Source organism: Suricata suricatta, chromosome 6, assembly GCF_006229205.1.
Source record: "Suricata suricatta isolate VVHF042 chromosome 6, meerkat_22Aug2017_6uvM2_HiC, whole genome shotgun sequence".
NCBI lineage: Eukaryota > Metazoa > Chordata > Mammalia > Carnivora > Herpestidae > Suricata > Suricata suricatta.
The window spans coordinates 32825701-32846094 of record NC_043705.1 but is presented as its reverse complement, the minus strand read 5'-3'; the positions used below and the strand labels follow the sequence as shown (position 1 = coordinate 32846094).

Below are 20394 nucleotides of genomic sequence, written 5' to 3'. Positions count from 1 at the left end.
CAGAAAGGCCTTCCCACGACACCTATAACACAATATTAGTATATATTTGCTGTCTAAGTTCAAAAGTGTAACACTTTTACATATGGCAAAGCAAAACAGAGTTCAAGGCTAACTCTCTGTTGTTAGCCTCTAAATGTTCCAATTGTATACTGATGACTTATAGGCAGATAATACTGTGTTAAGTGGAATTCCTATCAAACAGCAGTTGCCAATAAGAAACTCATAATATACAGTTTAACAGCTGTTCTAAATCTCTAAACTGGAACCGGTATAATTATTATATTGCCTATTGCCTGGGGACATCCCTGTATTTCCCTGTGTCTCTATGGTACATATATGTGTGCGTGTGCACGTGCACACACACGTACACACAAGCAGGTCTGACTTCTCATCAACTTGGCTTTCCTGCTGACCTCATGATTAGGTTACTGGTGATTAACAACTGCTTTATTATTTAACATGTACAGAGTACTACTAATATAATGGCGATTATAATACATAACCAGAGATCATTAGCTCTGATCTCTGCCCGGCAGGTACATAATCTAAGTTAATTGAGAATCTCCTCCGCTGAAGAGCTAGTTCCCACTAAAAGGTTTAGAACATGATCACCACCAAACAGTTTGCTCATGACAAAAAAAGTCAGAGCAGACCGCCAGATGGAAGTGGCTGTCCTTAATCCCCTCAAGCAGGTGATTCAGCTCTTTCACTGAGCCGAGGCTCAGAAAAGGTCAGGGATTTATTTGCAATTTCTGTATCCTTATAATCTCCAGGAATAATCTCTCATTAAATATCTACTAGGCCTGCATTATTCCCTTAATTTGACATGCGAAAAGTTGTTGCAGGACCAGTGGCTCCTATGCCTGCCATCCACCGTCTTACGGCAACGGCTTTGAGTGGCTTCCCTCCCTCCCTCAGCCTCAGGAGGTGGCCCCAACAGGTGTCATATGATGACTGTCACAGAGCTCCCACCAAATACCCAGGTTAACCTGCCCCGTCAGAAATGTATTGTCCTCTTAACTTTCACTTCGACTTTTTTCTTCCATGTTTATTCATTTGTTGAGAGACGGAGCGTGCGCAGAAGCAGAAAAGGGGAGCAGAGAGATGGAGGCACAGAATCTGAAGCAGGCCACCTAGGCGCCCATCATTGCCACTTTTGAAGCCTCGTTGCTTTGTCTCCTTTTAAGACGAGGGTCACACAAACCTATTTTCTCAAAGTTCTATGAATTACACGGGAACATAGAGTTGGGTTGGGTTGATGCTTAGTCAACTCAGAGGGTCTTAGGAGGGCAGAAGAAGGAGGATGCTTGGCAGACTGCTGGAGTGACATTATTAGGCCTAGATACCCTGGATATCCTAAATACCAAGATCAGGGAAGCAGGTTAAACCCAGAAACAGACGGTTTTACTGCAAAGGGCTCAAAATAACAACCTACTATGTAAGATTCAATCCAATGACTTCCTTGCCTAAAAAAAGGAAGCTGATGGCCCAGGTAGACAGACATGCTCTGCAGTTGCTTGCAACAAATGGTACCTCACCTGAAAGGTTTTCCCTAGCTCTTTCCACCTTAAAAGAAAATGAGGAGCGTAGTTGGCGGTAGAGGGTAAAACTATCATAATACCATGAGCAAAACCCTTCGCACTCTCCCTCTTTCTTACTCCCATATCCAAATCATCACCAGGACCCTCACTTCTGTCTGGTGCTGGCTTCCATCATCTGTTACCAGGGCTGCTCTGATGACCACCTCACTGCTGTCCTCCTCCTCTGGCTCCCTCCCATCTGTCCTCCACATTGTGGCCCCCACGATCTGGATGAAACCAGACCATGTCACCTCCCCATTTAAAATCTCTCAGTGGCACCCCAGTGCTCTCAGGAGGATAACCCAAATCCTTAACATGGTTCACAAAACCCTGCATAGTCCAGCCTGGCCTGCTTCATCCACGCCGTGACTCCACACCTAAGCATTCTACCAAACTGGCTTTCTTTCAGAGTGTCCAAGTGACAACACTTTTTCTCTAGCCTTTCTGTACATGCTGTGGATTTCACTTGGAAGCCCAATGGCCCAAGTTATTCCAAATCCTCAGGTCTCCCTTCAAATGTCAACTGCTCAAAACGCCCTCCTGACCTCTCCCCACCTGGTTTATGTCCCCACTGCAACTTGGATATCGCACTATCAACTTCTCCTTCACAGTATGTGACCTAATTGTAAGTTTATATTTATTTCTATGACGCTGCCTACATGACCAGATTTGCATTCATGAAAGAAAGGGTGCATGTATGTCCTTACTTATTTCTTTTATTCAGTACTCTCCCTCTGCCTTTCATGGTCTACTGTCATGTTGGGTATTAAGTACGTTGGGGAGAGTCACTAAGGGGAAGTATGATGTAGTCAAAATGACTCTTCAAACTCCAACTGTTATAAACTCAAGAGTAGATGGGTTATTTAAGCTCTGGTACCTATATTTTTCATATTTAGTGAAGATCTAAGTGTTAAATAAAGATATGAATAGCCAGACCTAACTACTTCCTTCCTTCCTATGTCAATATGAAGAGATATCACCCCCTAGCAGTACAGCCCCAAGAATGAGTTTAAGAGAAAGGAAAAACAATAGGTGTGCAAGCCAAGACATAAAACAGTGAAGACAAAACCAAGTTCTGATTTTCCTAGACACTTGGAGAAATCTTTTGCTTTTGCATCAAGGTATTATCATCACCAAACTGTACACAGTATGAAGCTGTGGCTGATGGAAACAGAGAGTGTGAGGGTTCTTTCCACATCATACAATCTGAACCATCTACATAGTGAGACAGGCCCAAGGTCTAGAATAGGCCTAGTAAACAAGAGCGTTTGCCCTTAGAGCTGTTGTCCATCCAAGAGACCACCTCATTCTTCAGGCCCAGGAGCCCTTTTACTGAAAATCACTGACCAGCTGTTGCTCTACCCCAGTCCGTATGCCTCAGAACATCAAGAAATTTGGTGTAAAATGGCCACATGACTAATTCTGAATGGAAGGGATCTATCCATACCACAGGTTGACTGATGGACATATAGTGTGTGAAAACAACTCTCTGGACCATACCCCAAAGTTACTCCATAAATGGATCCTGGGAATTCAAACAGATCTCATAAGACAAATCTTTTTCCCAAAGAGGAGATGATCTACTGAATTAGCCTCAACACATGAGCACACATTACCCATTTTTCTAAAGCTGGTTTTCAACAGGTTTTTCCTAGCCTAAAAAGCCTTACCCCAGGAATCTTATTCAATAGAAATCTTTCAAGTTTTTTACAGGAAAAATGGAATTTGCTGGAAGTGCTGGGTGTTTACATAAAAATGAGAGAACTGAGAGGTAAAGGAAGTTACTGCCCTGTTTCTAATGTGGAGGAATATAGGAAACTGTCTGGAGTTGTTATGAGCAGGCCATCATTTTATGGACAGCTCGAGGGGCATGTTCTCACCATAGAAATTTACTCAATTTCCCAATGTGATTTGCTCTTTAAAGTGTGGCCTACCTCACTCATTCTGAATTTAATCAATTTCAACACTATTAAAAGCCATGAAGGGAAACACCCACACTGAATTAAATACCATATCGATCTGGAAAATACATTTCCAATGGGCTCACACACTCGAGGGACTCACATCCTTTCTCTTCATCGTGTGAAGACCCAGAGCTCCCAGGGCTTCACGGCTGTGGCCCCTCGGAAACAGTCCTCAGGGTGGAAGCTCTCAGAAGCTCCCAGTGGGGCCTGAAAATTAAGGTCCCTGAATTCTCTACTTTGGGGATTACCAACAGCCAGTTGTTAATTCTAGTTCAACTCCGAGATCCTGTGTCTAATCCCATGCTACTGCCTACTCTGTCCTATACTCTGCTCCTCAGATATATACATTCAGGGACTATGAACCAACTTCAATATTAACTCAAGTCCCCTAGACAGAAGCGGTATGCATCTGGGAAGAGAACAATAAGCACTGACGTCAGACAGACCTGGAATAGACTGAGGTCTCTGCCACTTCTGTCCTACCGGTATGCTTGAAGGAAAAATGCTGCACCTGACACTCACTTTCCTCACCTGTACAGTGGGGAGAACTCACCCAGGTGTTGCAAGGGTCAAGGGAAATGTATATACTGACTTTTTGATATTTCAATAAATGGTCATTAGCCATATTACCAACATTTGAGTCAAACTTTCCAGGTGATGAACCATTTTTCATGCCCAAGATCATAATATCCCCATAGTAACTGCATGGGGCAAGTACTGTTACAGTCCTCACTAACAACTTCTTGCTATGTTTTTACACTGTTTACACAATATATTAATATATTATAGCTTAACTGATTTTCCCAATGTATCTGGTAAGGCTTTTTTGATGAGAAAAGCCAGGCACACAATGTTAAGTGGTAACAATGATAGCAGTAGCTAATGCTTGCTGAACAGACCTCACTGCTCGGGGCTATGCCCTTAAACACACCGTGTCCTCATCATCATCACCCCTATTCTGTAGACAGGGAATCTCCAGTCAGATGAAGCTGAGGAACTTGTTAAGGCTTTGGCATTAATGAGTGGTAGAACCAGGACTGTCACTCAGTCTAACTCCAGGGCTCATCCCTCACCTACTCCCTACTCTTCTGCTCATGTTCTAATGACCAGTCAGTCATGGACGGGGTCTGGGGATCACGTTTTCTGGATTCTTCCCTTTCTACTCCAGGAGGCACTCTCAAATCCAGTGCACAAGAGAACCAGGACCATGCTTGTTGCCATGGAGCTCGTGGGCACCCTCCCACAGGTTGGGCTCTAGTAGGTTTGAGAAGCACCCTTGGGACAACGATGTGCTGTATACCAAGAAATTAAAAGTACTGTAACTAAAGTGGTCCCTAGGTGGCTCAGTCGGTTAAGTCTGACTCTTGGTTTCAACTCAGATCCACGATCTCATGGTCTGTGATACCGAGCCCCCCCATAGAGCTCTGTGCTGACAGCACGGAGCATGCTTGGGAATCTCTCCCTCTGCCCCTCCCCGGCTCGCTCGTGCTCTCTCTCAAAAATAGATAAAAAAAAAATATTTATCACTAAATGTAAACAGAAATTATTGTTGACCATTAATTAGCTATCAATATTTGTTCCAGAGTCCCCATCTAATAACAGTCATTTGCTACGTGTCTCAGTATATAATGTTGTTTGTGCCACTGGTGGCATATAAAGTGACTCCAAATGAGTCACAAATATATGTAATAGTTGTAGTTGTGTACTTTTTTCAATGAATATTAGAAATCTACCTGTTTATTACAAATAGGATGACATGCTATATTTATAAAATAAATTTAAGTTAAAAAGAGTGAACTCATTTAAGAAAATTAGTAGGTACATAGTAACAGTACAGGTAGTATATGTATACGTTAAAAACATTTACCTGTTTATTACATATAGCATGACATACTATATTTATAAAATAAATTTAAAAAGAGTGAACTCATTTAAGAAAATGAGTAGGTACTCAGTAACAATACAGGTGGTATATGTGTGTTTTAAAAAAATGACATTAAGTCAATGACAGAAAAATAACACATTTGGGAACTACTGTCTTAATCTGTCCCTGACCAGGCACTATATTCAACCTGGACAGGATGGGGGGGGGGGCGGGGGGGGCGGGTACCATATTCTACCAGCACGATTTCCTACTTCCATACAGTCACCCTTGATTCCTTGTTTTCTCCCTCACTCCGATCTCTCAGCCAACCTCCTCAGTCATCAGTTAAAAATACATCCAAAACCCAACTGCTTCTCACCACCTCTAATGCTAATAGCTTGATCCAAGCCGCCATCAGCTTTCACCTGTATTGTTACAACAGCCTCCCAGCTGTTTCTCTTTTTGCCCCAGGCGGTTTATTCTGCACCAGCAGCTAGAGCCATCTTTTAAAAATACACATTGGCTCATATTTCACTTGCCTGATCATAACTCTCCAGGGCTTCTCATGACAAGCTTTCCTCCTGACCATGGCTTCACATGGTCTAGTCCCAGCCTACTTGACCACTCTCCCTCTGGCTGCCTCCAATCCACTCACGGGAGTCCTTCCCAAAAATCCTTGAACACAGCTGGTTTACCCCTCCAATCCAAGGGCCCTGGCACATGCTGCTTCCTCTGCTGGCTCCTAACATTCTTACTCCCTCCATTTGTTTGGGTTTCTACTCAAATCTCACCTCTTCAGAGAGGCCTCTCTGCTCCAGGTATCTAGAATGGTCCTCTCTTCTTTAGCTATGCTCTCTTTCCTCTCAATCCTGCCCAGCCCCTCTCTGCACCTGAAAGTATACTTTTGTTTACTTGCCATTTGTCAGTTTCTCTCATTAGAACTCCATGAGAAGAGGGGCTTTATCTGCCTTGTAGCCTAAGTATGTTCCGTATGAAGCAACAGATACAGTCCACATTTTCACAGCTGAGACACCAGAAACCAATAGGTAAAGAAGTCCCCACACTCCAGGAGACTCCAATGCTGAGCAGCTGGCTGAACACACTGGTACCTTCTAGAGTTCAGGGGCCGTGTGGCAGGAAGCACAAGACAAATACGAGTGACTGGGATCTCATTCATCCCCTGACCTCTAGACATGAATGCTGCCAATCGGAATTGTTTCCCCTAGCCTACAGATATAAAGGCACCTATCTTCTATTCGTGGTTTATGGGGACACATACACACAAAAGGAAGCCAAGAGGGACAGAGAGTAAAGAAAGTAAACTAGGTAGCAGGAAAGAGATCAAATTCCTGCCTGGCCTGGAATAAACCTACTAGCCTTCAGCCAGAGAGGCTCTAAGATAGCTGTAAAGAGCAATCCAGCTCTCAGCAAGATGCTGAAGCTGAAGTGACAGTGTCCAGGTTCTTACAAAGCGCGAGCTGAGGGCTGGCTGCAGACTGGCTTGCGGGCGTCTGTTTCCTTGTGGGGTTCTCCTTCTGCAGTCTCCCAATACTCCTTACAATTCCCAATCCGGGCAGGAGTGAAAGCACTGCTTAACGCATACTGTGGTAATGCCAACCAGCTTCAAGAGCACCGCCTGTCTCTTACCCGATGATCTGAACAATCAGAGAAGGAATCACAGCTGAGAGGCCTCAATTCCTTTTCTGCCTAGATGCATACGTGGTTGTGCACTGATTTCTCAAGCAAGAGAAAGCAGCACCAGCTTTTGAAAGATGAAGTGTTTGAAGCAGAGAACTAACTTCTTCTGCCCACCTACATCCTTCTCCTGCCTTTACCTCCTACCTGTCTTAGCGATGACATTCATGATCAGAAGCCAAACACTTGTGGCCGGAGTTGCCACTAACTGGTTGTGGGAGATGAGCAGACTTCACCTCTGGGACCCTTCTTATCTGTACAAATCAGGTGTTGAGAAAATCAGATAAGGTGATGTCTATAAAAGCACTCTGAGGAACTATAAAGAGACTGCTGTCATGCTTTTATAGAAAGAGCCTCTGGTTTGGGGGTAATGATGATGTTACTAATAATAACAACAGCAGATAATGGCATTTAATGACTGCTTAGAATACCAGGCCCTGCTATTCGATCCTAATCCCGTTTAATCCTTCCAACAAACCAATGATGTAGGTAATAAAGTTATACCCATCTTACAGATAAAAAACCCTGAGACCTGAGGAAACTAACTTTCCAAAGTCACGCACCCAGTTAGTAGTGAGGCTGGGATTACCACCGATGTATGTAATAATTCTGCACTGCCCACGCTCCCAACTCCCAGTCAGCACTATCCGCACTGTGGGCAAGGGGACTGACAGCCTCTGCTGACTCTTACAGGCTGAATGTGAGTTGCACACTCTGAATACTCTGATCAGGGTAGGAAGGGACGACTTTGATAGACCCTACGTATGCATTAAGAATGAGGATTCAGTTTTCTCATTTTTACATGAGGTCAGTAATATTATTGACCTCAAAGGGTTCTTATAAGGATCAAACAACAGAAGGTACATCAAACCCTCAGCACACTGCCCAGGAATATGTATGTGCCCAATAAACATTAATCAAGAGCCTTGAGGAAAATCTTTCCAGTCTCTGCCTCAACAACCCCATGCACTTGGATACAGGAGTTCAAGACATAGCCAGGGACCTGCTCAATATTCATTGGCTGAAGCTCAAACTAGGATGCCTAGGGGTGGTTCACACCTGCCTACAATGAAAGGATTGTTTGTTAAGTGTCATTTAAGACAAGCAGAAAGACTTCTGACCGTTTAGGCTAGCCAGGGGAGTGCCATCGCCAGTCATATGCTTGGGGGATGGGGTCCTCCCAAACAAAATAGCTGAGATCCCATATACTAAAATCTCTGAGAAAACAAGCCACTCCTTCTCCTTTCTCTCTTGCTAGTGCCCAGCCCCTCAGCCAGGGTTATTCTCAAACAAGGGTATTACTGCTCAACTAAATATAATCTTGAGTTCCATGTGGGCCATACCCACTGTGTTGCACACATAAGTCATAATGGAAAGCAAGGTGGAGAAAGTCAGTACTTATGTGAGCAAGAATTATACCATCTCGCCTGCCTGTGGTTCAGGAGATAAAAGTGGCAGCCACGGACACATGCCATGGCACAGGAGGGAGGGGGAAAGACAAAGCCAAAGGGCCACGAGGGGTGGAGTTCAGGGGTTGGAAGGGAACTGAGGCAGCCCCAGCCTGGAAGGTGTGGATGGAAAGCTGGAAGGGAAGGTGGACTCAGCTGACTGCCTCGTGGGCCAGTGCTCAGGAGGCTGGGCCGCCATGCCCGTTAATGCAGCCCATCCTTCTCAGGTTTAAAAAGGGAAATGTTCTATTTATAAGCTACTGACCAGTGGACACTTGACAGCCACCGGATGGCTCTGATCCCACAGGGATCCTGGTTACCAGGGCTGCCTCCTCTTGCCTCTCAACGGTGGGTGTTCTAACAGCAAAAGGCCGAAGGTGACAGGAAGCAAAAGGAAAAAAAATCCTTTTTTTTTGGTCCTCTGCTGCTTTCATCAGACTGTTGAACTTTTCGTAATGTCTGAAGGCTTTAAAACCTTTCAAAAACAGTGTCCCAGAGGATCCCATGAAGTCCTTCCCTACTAGCTTAACAAGTAAATCTCTTTTTCTGTTTTACAGATTGCGGGAAACTGAGGCACAGAGATGAAGGGAATGTATACATCAGAGGCAAAGCTATAAGCATACAGAGCAAGGTAATGGTACCTTTCTACCTCTTCTCCTGGTCCTCACTCTTGTTCTCACGGAACAAGAAAAGCCCAGATACAACACTATCAGGGACTGTGATCTGAATGATGCCTTAAGGAATAATGACTGTATGTAACGGGCACACAGGCAGCTTTGGCTGCGCCGATGCCCGCACAAGGGCGGTGGGCTGGGCTACGGTTCTGCACCTGGGAAGACGCAGAGTCACAGACATGTGTTAACGGTCTCTCAGCATCCTGCATGGCATGTGAGGAACCAGACAGTTCTAATGAGGAGGTTCACTGAGAAGGAATTTGGGATGGCCCCTCTATCACAAAGAGACGAGAAGGTTAGGTGAAACCGAGGATGAAAGCCCCAATGGGTTTGCCACAAAATGACAAGATGGCAAAACAGAGGAAAGAGTTCACGCAGATCAAGAAGTGGAGGAAGGGCAGGGGCGTGCCTTTGAGCATCAGCTCCCACTACTTCTTGGCTGTGCTACCTGGATTTTAAAGCCTAGTGCTCATTTGTAAACTTGGTTATTGTGAAGAGCATTTCCACTAATGGCATCTAGGATGTACCACTTTTATGCTGCCTGCTGTAACTTTATGCCATCCTCAATAGCTTAATACAAGGGTAAGTTTTGAAAAAGTAGTCTAAGCATTGACAAACCTATAGTATGTGGGCCAAACTCAGTAGTGCTTGATTTGCATGTAAAGTTTTATTAGCAAACATATACTTGTTTTCATGTTTTCTATGGCTGCTTTCGCACTCCAGTATCAAGAGTTAAATAGCACTGCAGGGCTGAATAGATTTACTATCTGGCACTTTACTGAAAAGGCCGCCCCCTTGGCTAAGCAATAACATTTAGAAAACCTGGGGGTTTACATGTTCTTGTGTTTTCCCCCTAATAAATGGGGAAATAAATATATAAATCCAAATGGTACTTTAAAACATGTGTCGGGTACTTTCTGAAATGATCTGAGATACAAGGAGTGTGCATATCCCACTTGGAGAAACATCATCACTTAGTGAATACCCTTAGGGCACCACGCCTGACAAGGGCAGGGGCGTCAGCTGTCACCCCCCACCCCCGTCCCCCTCCCCTGCGCCCCACAGGAACTCCCCGGCCCATCCAGTGAGACACTGTAACTGGCACGACCAGATAATGAGAAGGATGAGAACGAATGGTAACGAGGCATTTACTAACTAATACACCGGACACTTTGCTAAGCTCCAACGTCACAGTGACCTCAGGAGGTGGGTGTTGTTGTCCCCTATTTTTACATAAAAGGCCAGGCAAGCAGAACGATGTCCTGCACTGACCCACAGTTCCGGAGCTAGGGTGCCAGCAAGCTAAGTCACACCATTCACGTGGTCCTCTGCTGCAACAGCTCTCTCCAATCTACATGGCAGGGCCTACCCACAGGAAATTATCTGAGGTATGTGCAAAAATTGATGTAGAGGAGTGTTCGGGCTGCTATTACTCACAAGAGGAAAAATCTGGAAAGGACATTCAAGTCCAATGACAGGAAATAGTTCAACAAATGTGGATATAATCCTATGACAGAATATTAAACAACCGTTGCAAATGGCATTCATAAACAATTCTCATGACGTGGGAAAATGCTTGTTAAGTTTTTCAAGCAAGATGCCAAAAGTATATTTGGTGTAATGCCAAGTAAGTCAAAATACATATCGACATTGACATCATGTAAGATATTATGGAAAAATGACAAGAAGGAAAGATCACTGGGGGCGGTATGCGAGATGCCTTCTATTGAATTTCTGAGAATCACTGCTCTATTTCCTTCACATTCTACAATGAGCTCATATGATTTTTACAGTTAGCAAAAATAACTGTTTGTCAAGCTGCTTAGGAGAGCCAGGGTCTACCCCCTACAGATGACTGAATCCTAATTCCAACTTTGCATTCTTCGTCCAGTCACTGCTTCCCCCGCACCCTAAGTCCCAGTGTCAATAACAAACTCCAGTGACTTCTAGAGCATTACACAAACACAAAGGATTCCTGTCAAAGTACCAGATTAACAACACACTGGAAGGAAAGAAGGGATTCAGAGGTGGAAGCAGAAGTAGCCTTCTATTTCCTTCTAGCCTAGATCAGAATCCCATTCTGAGCTCGCTCTCCAACCCACTGGCTTGGGGCATTTTATCTGCACAGCAGGTACATGTGCAGAGAGCATGATGATTGCACGCATCCACGCACGACGGGCCATCTGGCTGTTGTCTCCTTGTGCTCTGAACCTCAAAAGCAGACCATATACTCCTTAAAGGCACAGGTGCATGTTCTACTTATGGGTGTCGTTGCCCTCTGCACTCACACTGCCTGGAGCTCCAGGCGCTTAGGAACGTGGGAGAGCTATGAACTGAATGAAGTGCTCCAGGAAGGCTGGACTCCTGCTGGGAAACCAAGCAAGCAGTTCAGGTAGGAACCAACCAGAACACATGGAACAAGAGCGGGAAGCACTGTAAACCCCGGCAAGGTTCTCTTGAGAAGCCAGGTGGTTGGCATTGAGCTGAGTCTGAAGTGCACAAGAAGGCAGGTCTGAGGCAACCTGGGCATATTCCTTGGAAATAATCTGATTAACCTATGGCATCTGAGTTAATATTCGCATGAAGGAAAGCGGCACTGTGGAGTCAAGATTAGGAGACTGGAGCCTCTGTGGCTCCGGCTGTCAGCCTTCAGCCTTTTAACAGCTGGAGAGGCACTGGGAGGGCAGCGTTTCTGTAAACAAGCTAATCTTTTCAGAGCTAAGCAGGCAGTGACATTTATTATTTAAAACTTGTAACTTTGAAGACATCAGCCCCCACCAGGAAAGCCTGTCCTTCCCTTACTCTCTTGCACTGGGCTGGAGTATCCTCGTGGACAAGTTCTCGGCTCTCGAACTGTCGCTCAGCTTGGACTACAGGACGACAGCAGCCTTGGAAGGGAACAGGCCGCTTCTTGGCTTCTTCTCTGGATTCCGACTGGAGAATAAACCAAGTCTCACAGAGTGGCTGTGGAGGAAACCTCACAGCTGCAGGCCGAGGGAGGGCAAGGGACAGGACATGGAGACTGTGGAGATATGCACTGAGGTGGCACAGGGGGCCAGAACGGGCTGGGAGGAGGGGTTCTTACCCAGGGCAGAGTCCTGTTCTTTGCAACGAGAAAGGAGACAAATCCAGGACAGCGATCAGCTGCCTAAATAACTGGCACGGGTGTGTAGTCAGTAAAGTAGCTTCTGGAACAACAAACCACAGTCCCTCCCTCTCTAGTATCCTTGCATTTTTTCCCCTTCCTTTCTCTGCTAGGCAAGAATATGGGCCACTAGAGAAAACTCAGCATCACTGATGTATATTCCTAACATTCTATGAATAAACTCAGGGAAGGTCCCCTGACAGCAGTAGGATCCCCAGTAAGAAGTGGCAAAAAAAAAAAAGCAGATTGGTTTTTGAATTTATCACATAGGGGTTAACTTAACCAAGAGTACCTGAGACCTCTAGGCAGAAAACTAAAACTGTGATGAAGGACACAGGGGATTTGAATAAAAGGAAAGATATCCTAAGTTTTGAGAGATGACTAAATATTATAAATGTGTCAGTTTTCTCTGAATTAATCTATACAATTTAATGCAATTCTCAAGAAAAGTTTTCAGGTTTTGAGAAGCTTATAAAACTTATGTTAGAATTTACACAGAAGGATAGAGGTCCACAAGCAGCTAAGTCAAACCTTAAGAAATAGAGTACCAGGGGCGCCTGTGTGCCTCAGCTGGTTCAGTGCCTGACTTGGGCTCAGATTATGATCTCACATTTTGTGAGTTCGAGCCCTGCATTGGGCTCTGTGCTGACAGCTCAGATCCTGGATCTTGTTTCAGATTCTATGTCTCCCTCTGGCTCTCTGCCCCTCCCCCACTCATGCTCTCGCGTGCGCGTGCGCTCTCTCTCTCTCTCTCTCTAATAAACATTTTTAAAAAGTTAAAAAAAATAACTAGAGTACCAGACATTAAGACTTGCCTCAAGGACATCATATGGAAAGCAGAGAGGTATTGGTACAAGGGCAAACAGACCGGGAACATAAAGAACTAGAGACAGAGCTCAGACACACACACCGACTATACAATACAGCCACCACTGTAAGTCAAAAGCAGAAAGAATGACATTCATGGGAAAACCGAGTCTTCATATGGATAGAAATGAAACTGGATCTTCATGAAACACTATATACAGTGGTAGATAGGGGTGGATTAAAAACCTCAGTATGAAAGAAGAATGATGAAGCCCAAAAAACAAAATGTAGGTTGTGACATGGGTCAGAAAAGTCCTGTTTTCTTCCTTCCTTTTATTTTTGAGAGAGAGAGAGAGAGAGAGAGAGAGAGAGAGACAGAGAGAGAGAAGAAGGGGGAGAGGGAGACAGAGAAAGAATCCTGCGCAGGCTCCATGCCCAGTGTGGAGTCGACATGGATCTCACACCTATGAGATCATAACCTGAGCTGAAATCAGGAGTTGGAAGCTAATCTGACTGAGTCACACAGGCACCCTAGAAAGGCCTTCTTTAAAACACAACTTGAGAAACATAAACCAGAAGGTGAAAAATAAAGATGCATTTCAATATATAAGAAGGGTCAGGTAAGTGAGGTAAGAATATCACATGAATATTAATACACAGATGACAAGATGAGAAAATGTATTTAAAATGTCTACAACAAGGGAAAAATATCTAAAACAGAAGAAACTTTACAAATCAACATGGAAAAAATGGCAAATTAAATAGAAAAATGAATAAAGGACATGAACAGGCAATAAAAAGAAGGGGAAATCCAGTCAGTAGACACATGAAGACATGTTCAAACATAATAATTATCAGAGAGATCCAAATTAAAACAATAATGAGCTATCATTTTCTATTTATATGGTTGACAATAAATTAGAAAGTCAAATAATAGCTAGAGTTGGCAGAAATGAATAAATTCTCATGTGGGGTTAATGAAACTGTGGACTGACCACTCTGGAGAAATACTCCCTCAAACTAAGTACATGCACACCTTTTGACTGGCCAACAGTTCTCCTCATGGGTATATTTCAAAAAAAATTCTCACACAGGGAGATGTACAAAATGGACAAAGATGTTCACTGTGGTGTTGGTGGTGGTCATGAGGAGCTGGAGGCATGAGATGATGGAGTGCAGCTCTGTAAAATCAGATACACAGTGAGGTGCCTGGGTGGCTCAGTCTGTGAAGCTTATGGCTTTGGCCAGGTCATGATCTCATGGTTTGTGGTGTTCGAACCCCACGTCAGGCTCTGTGCTGACAGCTAGCTCAGAACCTGGAGCCTACTTCAGATTCTGTGTCTCCCTCTCTCTTTGACCCTACCCTTGCTCATGCTGTCTCTCTCAAAAATAAACAGAAAACATTAAAAAAAAATTTTTTTAATTAAAAAAATAACAGATACACAGGGTTACACACCATGGAGGGTGAGCAGACAGAAGCCACAGTGGAGAAGCAGACAGGGGAATGTGGATGGCCCCTAACACAATGCTGAGGAAGCAAAGAAAAAGAACAAGACGTATCATAATTTATATAACTTAAAAATACAAGTAGATTAAAAAAAAATACACATTGTTCAAAAAAACATTTTAAAGTACATATCAGAATGGTGGTCTTCAGAGGAGGAAAGAATTAACAGCTGGGAAGAGAATTAAAAGGGAAGGAAAGAATGAATGAATGAATGAACAAAGGAAGGGCCCTGTGATGATCCCATGCCACAAATTGGGTAGTAGGATTAATTCCACCTCCTACCGCTGAGATTCAAACGGAGACTAGAGAAGAGGAGAGGAAAAAGGCTCTGCGAAGAAATGTGCGTTTGTTTATCTGCTGCCATCCTCTCCCTGACAACTGAGCCATTTGGAAAATACCAGCAGCCGACAGGCATTATTTATGGCCCTGATGCCCCACAGGCACTGTATGCCCTGAGAGGCACTTGAAGATGAAAGCAATAAATTCAGAAGTGTCCCCAGAGGAATTTCCTTTTGCTACCTGCCCCTTCAAAACATTCTGGCTCTGGGATAAAGTGGTGGCATTCAAACTCGCACGAAAACATTTTCCAGACAGGAAAATGCTAGCCATTTAGAGTTTGGATATTCAAGGCAAAAAGAGCAATGCCACACTCTGAAATTCCTATCAGACTGACTACCCTCCCCAAGGGTTTGGACCCTGGTATAAACAAACAGACAGGGAGCTGCGGAACATTCAGACCCTGCACAATAGCGCCACCTGTGGCAGAGGAGCCCTCTGGGCGGAAGTGGAGAGGAAATGAAAATTACTTCAATCACACAGATTCGGAAAGTACAACCACATCAGAAAGGAGGGTAGGCTACGGCATTCTGTGATGTGAAAACGGGGTCTCCACACCAGAGGCGGAGAGAAAGCATTCATCTAGAACCCTACCCTGGTTGTGCCAGCTTGGACTTCAGTGAACAGAACAGCTCTTGGAATAATACTTTAAAACATCACTTCTATCCGAACCAGTCCTGGAAAAGTGGCCAGTATGTTGTAACCTATCTTTTTTCTCTCCAGCTTGCCAAATGAAAGGGTAACCAATTGAAAAATCATTAGACACTTTAGGCAGCCAGCTCTCCGTACTCTGTGAATAATGGGATGCCAAGAGCAGACTGTTGCAAGGGTCTGTGTTCTCCAAAATGGAATGTCTTCTAATTGCTCTTTTCTTTGGGAGGCAGAATGTCCTTGTGGTTAGCCGTAGAATCTCTGGAGTTACCCAGAATTCAGATTAGATTGTGCCCCCTGCATTTATTAACCTCAATTTCCTAATAGTTCAAAGGTACCTCTCTCACACAGTGATTCAAGTATTAACTCAATAAGCTCATATGCATAAAACATCCTTAAACATATTAAGTGGTAGATCTATTAATAGCTATGATTTTAAAATATGTGCTCACTACAGACAACACAAAGCATGGAGAAAAAGACAGGTCAGTCTTTCCCAATAATCTACCCTCTCTCCGAAGTAACAATTTCATGATAACTGTCTTTCCAGACTTTTTCTATCATTATATCCAGATGAGTCAAATAATTTACTTTACTAAGAACATTGCTCTGTAATCCTTTTTTTTTTAAACCTCAATTAACCACATACTGTGGGCACCATTTCCACAAATATACTTCGATTGCTTGTGTTGTTTTTAAAGACTACATAGGACCTTGATATTTTTAATCAACTGCCTAGTAGACATCTGATTGTCTCCCTGTCTTTATTATTACTGCCAATGCTCCAGTGAACGTCTTTGTTGCACAAACATTTCTGTACTCTAGTCTATTTTCTTAGGACAAATCACTGGGTCAAAGGATATTGGCTTCCAATGGATAATCCTCTAAGGTCTTACAAAATGGTTTAACCAGGCGGCACACCCCCTAATACAATCAGAGTCATCTTTCAAATCCATGGGCCCCTATCTCCAGCAGAGAGGAGGTTTATCACAAGTAAACTTTGGGGGGGGGGGGGTTATCCATTCATATGCACCTCATCTCCCACAGTTCTTGGGTCCTTTATTATAGAATAGTGAGTCCCAGCTTGGGGCATGGTATGGGCATGTTGTTTTAGTCTGCATGGGCATCTGTCTTCTCTTATTCCAGTGGATTCCCTGATTTCCCTCTGGCAAACTACCCTGCTCCCATTTTATGCAATACTCTTAAAACTGGAACAGTGTCTTGTTTTCCTCTGATCAGCTCAACCTAAACCAACCTGTTGTTATCTTTCCTGGGAATCTGAATCTTCAGAAGAGTGAGGCGACTACTGAAAACAGTTTAGACCTTCATCATCCTGCAATTATTATTCAGAAGACCCTTTCTTAGAGGTTCCTGGGGCTCCAGACCCGGTATGTTTTCAAGCGGGTTTCTTTGGTTCTTCCTCCCTTACTGTGGGTTACTCTATAGCCTTCTGTATTCTTTCATTTTTATGTCTGTGGTTTCTGCGATTGATATTTTTTAATGTTTATTTATTTACTTTGAGAGACAAAGAATGCATGTGTGAGCAGGGGACGGGCAGAGACAGGAGAGAAAAGCTTTCGTAGGCTCCATGCTCAGCGTGGAGCCCAATGTGGGGCTCGATCTCAGGGCCCTGGGATTATGACCTGAGCTGAAACCAAGAGTTGGAGGCTCAACTGACTGAGCCACCCAGGCGCCCCTGCTATTGTTATTTTACAAGATAGCCAAGCTTGATGTCGCATACACTAAAACAATACAACCTGATGATACAGAGGGGGAAATAAAAGCACTTCTTTCCTTGAATGTTTCCTTTAAAAAAAATTCCCTTATTCAATTCTTGTGGGGGAAAAAAAAACAACAACCTTTTTTCCTCCCTGAAAGGCCTCTTAACCTACCAATAGCAAATATTCAAAATTACTTAGTATTTTATATAAAACTACTGGTCACAATCTGCATTTTGGAAAGAACAAAAGGAAAATCTCTGTCCTTTAACGGATTTTACACGAACAGAAATACCTCATCCTTTTGTCCACATGGAGAGGCCCTGTTTTACTGATTTTTTGGAGGGGAGGGGGGCTATCACTGGAATTTATGGCAGGACTATCTTTGAATTCTTCTGCAAGTGGATTTTACAAAGCAAAATCAAGCAAGGGGACAGGATTTCCTCTGCACTCTTGTAAGCAGCCTGGAAGGAACGGGTTCATACTTCTATGCACCAAGGATATCATCAGTCCAAACACTCTCGCAGTAGCTTTTCATTTAATCCCATCCTCTTTACAAGGTTACAGGTGCCCGTGGAAAGTATGATTGACCAGAGGCTCCGAGTCAGCAGAAGGGGAAATGTGTTGCATGTTCTACAGAGACTGCCCAGGGTCACTCCCATCAAAGAAGAGTATTATTACAGTTTACCCTCTCTACTCTTTCCTCTCCAAGAAATGTAACAAAGAATAAGAGTTACTAAGCCATCACTAAGACAGTTTGTTGCCTCTCCAGTCCTTTGAACAAGACCTGGCAGGAGCCAATTCTGGTTTTGCCAAAGGACCAAGTTCTTGGGAAGCTGTGTATTACTCAATTAAGTGGCTTTTAAATGGTGATTGGAGCTACATTCTCAAGAACTAGGATTAACGGAGATATGTACACGAAAAGGCTATGTGAAGTGTGAAGGGTTATGTAAGGCAAGGTGTCATTACAGCCTTGCCAGTCAAGCTCACTGAATGCCCTGGAGTCACTGACCTGGTAAATTGCTTTGGAAGCACCTCAGGCTGCACCAGGGAAAAGGGGCAGACCCAACATGCCCACAGCACCCCCTGGTGGCTCTTCCTCAGAGCAGCAACTTTTAAAGCTCTGACCCAACCAACCCCAGTCGTAGGAAATTATCCAAGGGACATACTTACTGCCTTCGCTCTGACTGTCTTTGTTCGAATTGTAGACCTGGAAAATAGAAATAAACACTTATTTGCGTGCATTTTGTACCACCCCACAGGTTCAATGAAGAAAATTACAACCTGCCCCTTTCCCTACTTTGTGCTGTAAGATGGAAGGCAATTTGTGGCCCCCAAATATGAATACCCTCTAAAATTATCTACTGCCTACCATTTACTTCAGCTTTTCTCTAGCGTGTGTACATCAGAATCACCTGTGGGACTTTACCGAAAAAAAATTAAAGATCAAAGTCTTTAAAAAAATTTTTTTAATGATTATTTATTTTTGAAAGGGAGAGAGAGGGAGGGAAAGAGGGAGGGAGGGAGCAAGCAAGCACAGGGGAGAGACAGGGAGACAGAATCTGAAGCAGGCTTCACCCTCTGAGCTGTCAGCAGAGAGCTGGACACAGGGCTCCAACTCAGGGGCTGTGAGATCATGACCTAAGCCAAAGTTGGACAATTAAGCAACAGAGCCACCCAGGCACCCCAGAGGTCATATTCTTAAAAACAACAACAACAACAATAACAAAGAAACCAAACTGATATGTGTATATAAATTAAAAAGAAGAAAACTTTTAAATAGTTACAATCATTAAACATTTACTGTGAACCAAGCAATGTGCTGAGCAATTCACATGAATTATCTCAAATTATCTACACAACAACTCTGTTGGGTAGGAACTGTTATCACTCTCTTACAGATGGAAAATTGGGAACTTAGGTTAACTAAGGTCTCTCAGCTAGTAATTGGCAGAGTCAGGAAAAAGATACAGTATAAACTGTTAAGTATTAACAACAGGGGATGGGAGCAATCACATTTTACTTGATATACTTTTGAAATTTCAATGTTGTACGGAGAATATGCTACTTTCACAATATAAAACCTTCAAGTGATTCACTGAAATCATAAAAGAGAAAGTGCTCCAATATGAAAAAAGGGAAAATACTCCAATATAAAACAGACAATATGACATATTGCAAGAGTCTGCAAGTTTCTTTGGTGAAGAGTCAGAAAATAAGTATTACAGGCTTTGTGGGCCAAGAGACAAAATCAGTATTATGTAGGTCCTTGTTCAATAAGAGAGAAAACTAATTTCCACAAATTTTTGGTTCACAAAATTTTAAATATACCAAGTTTTTGAAATACAGATACAAGAATCCTTGCAGTTAAAAATCCCCATTAGGATTTCAAGGCTCTCTCTTCGGAAATCCTTGGCTCAATACCTCTAGAGGTTTTAAGTAGTTCTCAGCCAAGAGTGGCCATGTGGATTATCTTTTCAAGGAGTTTAATTTCTTGAAATTATACTGAAATTATATTGGTTAAATTGATCTAACAATAAGAATGAGGTTTTATTTTTTTATTGGTTTTAATCAGGGAGGATAATATTGCACTGAATTAGGGGTCAAAGTTAGTATTTCCCATCGAATCAACTGTAAATGTTCATCTATAAATGACATGCTTAGTTCACAGGCAATAAAAACAAGCGGGTGAACTGCTGGATTTGGACTGTAGGGCAGTTTGCCAATCCCTGATATGGTGACATCATTAAGCAAGGTAAATCCTCTGCTTTAAGGGAGAGGGAGGGATCGTAGTTTTCCAAATCTGCTTTTGGTGATTATGATTCTGTATATATGAAAAGGCATAGGGTAAAACTGGACGTAAGTATGTATGCATGTATGTATGTATGTATGTATGTATGTATCTGTCTGTCTCTTTTCCAAGGGATTATAATGGCTACTCATGGCTGAGAACCATTTATGTGAGCCCTGGAAGCACGTAGGCAAGCACCCCTGAAAAGAGAGCC

General features: G+C 43.4%; 1 protein-coding gene across 5 annotated transcripts in view; it reads right to left on the bottom strand.

Annotated features, from left to right (window-relative positions):
* The window catches only part of ARHGAP26 (Rho GTPase activating protein 26), a 419918-nt gene that overhangs the window by 181630 nt on the left and 217894 nt on the right, over positions 1–20394 (bottom strand). For all 5 annotated transcript variants that reach the window (XM_029942151.1, XM_029942152.1, XM_029942153.1 and 2 more), the window contains exon 12: positions 18563–18599. In XM_029942151.1, the coding sequence (XP_029798011.1) occupies positions 18563–18599 (37 nt within the window). The remainder of the gene's footprint in view (positions 1–18562; positions 18600–20394) is intronic.